The 8,170-nt window shown below is 48.9% G+C and overlaps 1 protein-coding gene across 7 annotated transcripts in view; it reads left to right on the forward strand.

The window, feature by feature from the left end:
• The first annotated feature begins 4,781 nt into the window (after positions 1–4,781).
• ATXN2 (ataxin 2) overlaps positions 4,782–8,170 on the forward strand; it is a 151,023-nt gene continuing 147,634 nt past the window's right edge. For 5 of the 7 annotated variants that reach the window (XM_023516871.1, XM_023516873.1, XM_023516875.1 and 2 more), the window contains exon 1: positions 4,989–5,479. In XM_023516871.1, the coding sequence (XP_023372639.1) occupies positions 5,289–5,479 (191 nt within the window). In that variant the 5' untranslated portion in view covers positions 4,989–5,288. Of the gene's footprint in view, positions 5,480–8,170 lie in introns of all 7 variants that reach the window. The other 2 variants (XM_023516870.1, XM_003795987.2) reach the window with 2 other exon arrangements.

Below are 8,170 nucleotides of genomic sequence, written 5' to 3' on the forward strand. Positions count from 1 at the left end.
GGAGGTTGCTGTGAGCAGTGAAGCCATAGTACTCTATCCAGGGGCTCAGCTTGAGGCTCTGTCTCAAAAACACAACAACAACAACAAAAAAAAACAACTCTTGGGCTTAAGCGATTCTCTTGCCTCAGCCTCCCAAGTAGCTGGGACTACAGGCACCTGCCACAACGCTCAGCTATTTTTTGTTGCAGTTATCATTGATGTTTAGCTGGCCTGAGCTGGGTTCGAACCCTCCAGCCTTGGTGTATGTGGCTGGCGCCAAGCTAGTATATTAGTTATTTATTGCTGCATAACAAATTACCTAACAATTTAATGCCTTAAAACAACAAAAAGGTTAGGAATTGGGCATAGTTGAGATGGGGTTCTATAACAAAACTAAGATGTAGGCCAGGGCAAACCTAATCACATGAAGTTTGACTGGGGGATGACGTTTCCAAGCTCACTCACATGGCTATTAGCAGTCATCAGGTCTTTGCTAGTTGTTGGGGAGACATCAGATCTTTGCCAGGCAGACCTCTCCACAGGGTAGCACACAATGTGGCAGCTAGCTTTCTCCAAAACAAGTCAGTCAAAAAGAGCAGTCCAAAACAGAAGCGACATTTTTTTGTACTCCAAACCTTGGGAGTAAAAACCCACAATTTTTTCTAACTTTTTGTTAGAAGGAATCACTAGGTGCAGCTTTAATACAAGTGGGGAGGATTTCACAAGATCTGAATTCCAGGTGACAAGAATCATTTGCATTCATCATAGAGGCTGCCTGCCATCCCATTTATAAGGAGCATTATCCTGATATTGTCATATAAAATCTAAGCTAAAGCTTTCTGACATCATAGTTGCTACTAAATAACCATCTTTCCACAAGTCTATTTTTCTCTATGAAGGTTTTGCAACAAAAGATACTTCTTGGTTTGGGGTAGCGATCCCTCCTCCACAAAGAAAAAAGGGTGGGTGTGTGGCAGGATTTCACCTAATGTGCATAATGCAAGGGTGTTCAGCATGCCCCCTGGGTGAAGGGCTCAACTACAACTTGAACTTTAAGTTAGGAATGGAAAAATGTAACCTCAACATTTATACCATCATATCAACCTGAAATTAAAAAAAAAAAAAAAAAGGTGGGCTAGGAGTGGTGGCTTATACCTGTAAACCTAGCACTTTGGGAGGCCAAGGCAGGTGGATTGCCTGAGCTCACAGGTTCAAGACCAGCCTAAGCAAGAGCGAGACCCCTGTCTCTAAAAATAGCAGGGCAGGGCAGCGCCTGTGGCTCAAGGAGTAGGGTACCTGCCCCATATACCAGAGGTGGTGGGTTCAAACCTGGCCCTGGCCCCCCCCCCCAAAAAAACTGCGATAAATAAATGAATGAATAAATAAAGCAGGGCATTGTGGTGGGTGCCTGTAGTCCAGTTGCTCAGGAGGCTTGAGCCCAAGAGTTTGAGGTTTCTGTGAGCTAAGATGCCACAGCACTCTACCGAGAGTGACAAAGTGAGACTCTGCCTCAAAAAAAAAAAAAAAAAAAAGAAAAAAAAAAGGCAGTGTGTAAAACACAGATGAAGTATAAGTTCTGGCTCTGCGCCTATGGCTGAAGTGGCTAAGGTGCCAGCCACATACACCTAAGGTGGTGGGTTTGAATCCAGCCCGCCCTGCCAAACAACAATGATGGCTGCAACCCCCTCCCCCAAAAATAGCCAGGCATTGTGTCGGGCGCCTGTGGTCCCAGCTACTTGGGAGGCGGAGGCAGGAGACTCGCTTGAGCCCAGGAGTCGGAGGTTGCTGTGAGTTGTGATGCTATGGCACTCTACCCAGGGGGACAACCTGAAGTTCTGTCTCAAAAAAAAAAAAGAAAAAAAGTATAAGTTCTGTTGGTTTCCATTTTAATAAAAGGCAGAAATCATATTTTATGATAAATATTCCAGGTGTGAATGTAAAATGGCACAGTCACCTTTTAAAAGCATTTGACAATATTTTTAATAGTTATATATGGCTCGGCGCCTGTGGTCCCAGATACTTGGGAGGTGGAGGCAGGAGACTCGCTTGAGCCCAGGATTTGGAGGTTGTTGTGGGCTGTGAGGCCACGGCACTCTACCCAGGGTGACAGCTTGAGGCTCTGTATCAAAAAAAAAAAAAAAAAATAGTTATATATAAATTTTCCATACCATTCAACAATTCCATTAGCAGGAAACCCCATGAGAAATGAAAACATACTGTTTATACTAAGACACATGTTCACAAATGTTCATAGCAACAATAACCTAAAACTTGAAACAATCTAAACATCCACCAACTGTCAAATAGATACATGTAATTTGTGTATACAATGAAATATTCAGCAATAATAAGGAATGAAACAATGATACATTCATTCTAAGACATAGATAAACCTCAAAAACACTAAGCTAAGTGAAAGAAGGCAGATACAAAAGGTGGTATATTAGAAGATTCCATCTATGTGAAATGTTCAGAATAGGCAAATCCATAGAGAGAGAAAGTAGGTTAGTGGTTAGTTGGGGCTGAAGATGGGAAACAGGAATAACTGCAAATGGGCATAAGGATCTTCTTGGGATGATGAAAATGATCCAAAATTAATGACAAAGGTTGTACAACTCTGTAAATTTACTGAGAATCACTAAATTGTACATAAAATAGGTAAATTTCATAGTATGTAAACTATACCTCAATAAAACACATTTTTATTCAACGATAGTAGATAAAAACTAACTTTCCTGGCCAAATTGAGTTCAGATATGTCAACTTTAGGCCTTACTCAAAGTGACACTTTGTCAAAACGATCCACCAGCCTCAGGCTCCCAGAGTGCTAGGATTACAGGTGTGAGCCACCAAACCTGTTTCTTCTTCTTCTTTTTTTTGAGACAGAGTCTCACTATATTGCCCTCGGTAGAGTGCCATGAAGTTACAGCTCACAGAAACCTCAAACTCTTGCGCTTAAGATTCTCTTGCCTCAGCCTCCCAAGTAACTGGGACTACAGGTGTCCGCCACAACAACCAGCTATTTTTTTTTCATTGTAGTTGTCATTGTTTTCTTTTCTTTTTTGAGACACAGCCTCAAGCTATGGCCCTGGGTAGAGTGCTGTAGCATTACAGCTCACAGCAACCTCCAACTCCTGGGCTCAAGTGATTCTCTTGCCTCAGCCTCCCAAGTAACTGGGACCACAGGCGCTCACCACAACAGCCGGCTTTTTTTTGGTTGCAGCTGTCATTGTCGTTTGGTGGCCCCGGGCTGGATTCGAACCCACCAGCTCAGGTGTATGTGGCTGGCGCCTTAGCCACTTGAGCCACAGGTGCTGAACCTGTAGTTGTCATTGTTGTTTAGCAGGCCTGGGCTGGCTCCAATCCACCAGCCTGGGTGTAAGTGGCTGGCTCTGTAACCAACTGAGGTACAGCCTCGAGCCCTGCCCTTTTTTCTTCTTGTCTGAAATTTGGTCCTAGGATTGAATTCTCAAACTTTGGTTCCATATGTAGCTAACTGTCAAATCATTACTTCAGAGAAATGTGATACCATTTCTTTTACGGCCTATTTTTTTGTTTAATACTCTGTTTTTTTAAGTTCTAATTTCCTTTGCGTTAATTTTTAAAGATTTTGTAACTATCAGTATCAAGGTATAGTACATTTCCTCCCTCAACCTCCTTTTTATTTTAGATGGTAAATAAATAATAAAACTGATTTCCTACTTTTCGAGTGTCTGCGGAACTACAACAATCATTTTTGCCTAGACTCCCTACACGGTTAATTTCATTTCAGTTGGGCTACTGCAAACTCCTGGTTTAATCATTTTCCAAGTTTTTCTAGGTCTTTACCTTTATTTGGATAAGTCTAGGTGACTGAGGGGAATTTTGGTGTTTCTTCTTTTATCATTTCCTTAAGTAATTTCACTTTTTAAAAAACTAGATGCATCACGCAAAAGGAAAAAAAAGTTATCTACTTACTTCCAGTTTAATTGCAACACATTTACAAAACGGACTACTGTGCTGGCTGATTCCCTAAGTTAAAGTAAAACTTCTAAAGGGGCCAAGGTCTAAAGTTCGCACATTCTTGCGAGGTCTGTTCAGTCTCTACCGATTCCATTATCCATAGCTCTACCAATCACGTCTATCTCCTTTGGAGTCTCACGAAGGAGGAAAAAGAACTTCAAGGAGGGAAAGTAGGTTCAAATGAAGGTCAGAGACCCAGAGGAGTCTTCTGGTTACAGTGTTGCTGGGATGTAAAAGTGGAGAGAAGGTAACCATATGTGGGTGGCCCCTGGAGGTTGCTCCATTCCTATCTTGGCAGGGAAAGAAAGCACGGCCTGCCTTTGAGACACCCAGTGCCACTTAGCCTACTATGTGCCAGGCGCTGGGGATACCAAGAAAAACACCGGCAGTGTTCTAGGTGCTTTACACGTAGCAAGGCATACACTCCTCCTCAAAGGCACTCGCAGTCTATTTTCTAGGTTTCATCAGGTGGGGGCAAACAGAGTCCTTAGTAGAAGTCTGAGGACGTTGAAGGAATACCGTGGGCGAAGAAATGCTTCCCTCCCGTCTTCTGCACTGGGCAGGCCCCGCAGGCAAAGACCGACACGCCCTCTTCGAAGGGCAGACCCGCCTCAAGGAGGGCGGATCCGGGCAGGCCCGCCGCCGGGCCCTCACCCGACCCTCGCTAACGCGACCCAGCACGGCACCCGCTTCTCACGTGTCCCTCCCGGCCCCGGAGCCGCCTCACGTTCTGCTTCCGTCTGACCCTTCCGACTTCCGGCAAAGAGTCCCCGTCATGTACCTCCGCGTCCACTCGGCATCATCACTCGGTGCCTCGGAGTGCCCGGGCCTCGATGCGCTCGGCGGCCGCAGCTCCTCGGAGTCCCTCAGCGGCCACTGATCCTCACCGCTTCGTCCCAGCCAGGTGGCCTGGGAGGCGCTCGTTCCCGCGGTCGGCGCGGCGGGGCGGCGGCGGCGGCGCGGACCTCGGTCCGTATCCCTCCGCCGCCCCTCCCCCGCCTGGCCCTGGCCCCCCTCCCTCCCGGCAGCGCTCGCCTCCCTCCGCCTCAGACTGTTTTGGTAGCAACGGCAACGGCGGCAGTGCGTCCGGTCCCAGCTCCCAACGATTCCTCGGTGTCGGCGGGCCTTCCCGCCCCTTCGTTGTCCTCCTCCTTCCCCTCGTCTGCCCGGGCGCCCCCCCGGTCGCGCCAACCCGCGCCTCCCCTCTTGGCGCCCGCGCGTCCCCGCCGCGCTCCGGCGTCTTCTCGGCGCGCCCAGCTCCCGGCTGTCCTCGCCCGGCGTGCGAGCCAGTGTATGGGCCTCTCATCATGTCGTTGAAGCCCCAGCAGCAGCAGCAGGCGCCCGCGGCAGCGAATGTCCGCAAGCCCGGCGGCGGCCTTCTCACGTCGCCTGCCGCCCCGCCGTCGGTGTCCTCGTCCTCAGTCTCGTCGTCCTCGGCCGCGGCTACCTCCTCAGTGGCTGCAGCGAACGCTGGCGGCGGGAGGCCTGGCCTAGGCAGGTGGGTGTCGGCGCCACAGCCCACCGGCTCCGGGCCTGGGCGAAGCCGGGCCTGGCGTCCCCTCCCCCGCGGCCCGCACCACTGTCCCCGCCCCGTGACCGGCCGGGCTTGAAGGGGTGGTCTGCAGCGGGAGTGGGGAGTGCCCGCTTGGGTCTGGAGTCTCGAGAGTTGGGTGGGGGGCGCCGCGGGACTCTTCTGGGATTCAGGTTGTGTCCGATCCGCAACATCCCCGCCCCCCTCCCCAAGCGGTCAAGATGGAGGGTCCGGGCAGCCTCCCTTCCCCATTTAAGTGTTTGGGAGGGGTTCACAGGTCTCAGCAATTGTCAGCCTCTGTTCTACCTTGTTGGAGACTCTCCCGTCCCCAACGTGGGATGCTCGGGTAGCTTCCCACTCCAGTTTAGATTAATATTGGAGGGGGTCTTAAGGTTTTGATAACGTTTTCCGAAACATATTTCCTCTCGCGTTGGGGAATATCAGGACAAGGAAGAAGTTAGGGTATCGTCCCCCGCGCTCTTTTTAAAGGTGTAGCCACTAGGCTTATCTGGAATCATTAGGGTCTGTTCAGTCTCAAGCATCCCCCGCACTGCCTTGGGAAAGATCGAAGGACTGGGTTGAGGTGGGTGTGTAGCGGCCCACCCCGCACCTCTATGTCTTGCAAGTCCCAGACGGTGGCTGGGGCTCCAGAACTCTGGAATGATCGGGCTCTGTGCGGTCTCCCGCAGCATTCTTCCTTCCCCCACCTGAGGAAGGGGTGGGGAGTGCCTGGCCCCCTCACGGCGTCTTGCCTTCCCCCACAAGGCCTCTCTGGCGCGCGGGTGGTGGCCGATCCGCATTGCTGTTTGCTGTTCCCAGGCCACTGAGGAGAAGGCGCCTTTGAACAGCGGTGGGCGACGGCCGCCCCGGGCGTGTGCCAGAAACCCGGGACGGACTCGGGAGATTGGAGGGGCGGACGGGGGCTGGGAGCAGGCTCGCTGCGCATTTTTTCCCAACGCCCGCCCCAATTTCCGAAATTTCTAAGAGAGATTGCAGCAGGGGATGTGGTGGGGTCCTGAAGGTAGAAATGCGGGTGTTCACTTGCGTCCTTTTCCCCTCATAACCCACAAACCCAGGTTCGTGTAAAGGATGGGGTCTCAGTGTTGCCCAGTAATTAGGTTTGACGCTGGAGGGTATGTTTGTATAGGAAGGATTTTTGGGAGGAGGGGTTGGTTGTCAGTTCGGATTTCTTGAACTAAGAAAATGCTTAGTGTTTAAACGGAGACGTGAATGTCAGTAGACTCCATTCCATTGTAGCTGGTGTCCTTAACTTCGGGAGTGCGGCCAAAGCTTACCAAGGGCATGCAAGTCCATTTCCCCTATGCCCCGAGTCCATCCGTGTTGCAGGCACTGCTATGCTTTACTTAGGCCTAGGCCGGGTTAGTAGGGCCAGAGACCAACGTCCTCTTTAATGGGGCTCTCTAAGGTGGGATAAAGACATTTTTCATGGACTGGGTTTTCTTTTTGGAAACTTATTTTCAGCAGTCCATTTCCAAAGAATTTTTATTTACAGCAGAAGTTACCCCTTCAAGATGAGTGAGAACTGGATTTTAAGGAATTCTAGCTTCAATGGGGGAGGAGGTGGCAGGAATGTCTTTTTTTTTTTTTACTTTTAACCCTCACCCTCATTTCCCCCTTTCTCTACTCTGAGGTACTCCCAACACTACTAACCAAACTAGTTCAAATGAAGTGATCATTTATTTACTTGATTCAGTCCAGTTAGGGTAACTCCATTTTTCTCTTTGGATGGAATCTAGTGAAAAATGAAAAAATTTTAAATAAAATTTTTATAGAAAAGGATGCATTCTGTGTTTTTCTTCTTAGACCAAGCAGATTTTTTTTTAAGAGATGGAGTCTCACTTTATCACCCTTACTAGAGTGCAGTAGCGTCACAGCTCACAGCAACCTCCAGCTCTTGGGCTTTCTCCTGCCTCAGCCTCCCAGGTAGCTGAGACTACAGGCCCCCTTCACAGCACCTGGCTATTTTTTTGTTGTTGTTGCAGTTTGACAGGGGCTGGGTTTGAACCCACCACTCTCAGGGTATGGGTCCAGCGCCCTACTCACTGAGCCACAGTCACTACCCTGTTTTCCCTCTTAGATAACAAAAATCTGGCAGATATATTCAACTTGTTCAAATGATTAAAAATTAAAACTTAGGCTTTAAAATTTCATTGGCTTTTCTTAGGCTTAAAACTAGACCATATCAAGAATTTGCTTTAAAGTAACTTGAGTGGTCAAAAATATTTAGAATTTTTTGGGAGGGGGTTTGGGATCGAGTGTAGTGGCTCATGCCTGTTATCCCAGCACTTCGGAGACTGAGGTGGGTGGATTGCCTGAGCTCACAGGTTCAAAACCACCCTGAGCCAGAGCGAGATCCTATCTCTAAAAATACCCAGGCATTGTGGCAGGCGCCTGTAGTCCCAGCTCACTTGGGAGGCCGAGGCAAGAGAATTGCTTAAGCCCAGGAGTTTGAGGTTGCTGTGAGCTATGACGCCACAGCACTCTACCAAGGGTGACAAAGTGAGACTGTCTCAAAAAAAAGATATTTGAGATGTTTTGTTACCACAGATCTTTTTCTGTTCCTTGAGGGTTCACAAAAATGTAAGGTTGGGCAGCAACAAAGTAAGACTGAGGGCAAAGTAAGACTCTGTCTCTAAA

The sequence above is a fragment of the Otolemur garnettii genome, unplaced genomic scaffold (genome assembly GCF_000181295.1).
Source record: "Otolemur garnettii isolate 467f Iridium unplaced genomic scaffold, OtoGar3 scaffold00099, whole genome shotgun sequence".
Lineage (NCBI taxonomy): Eukaryota > Metazoa > Chordata > Mammalia > Primates > Galagidae > Otolemur > Otolemur garnettii.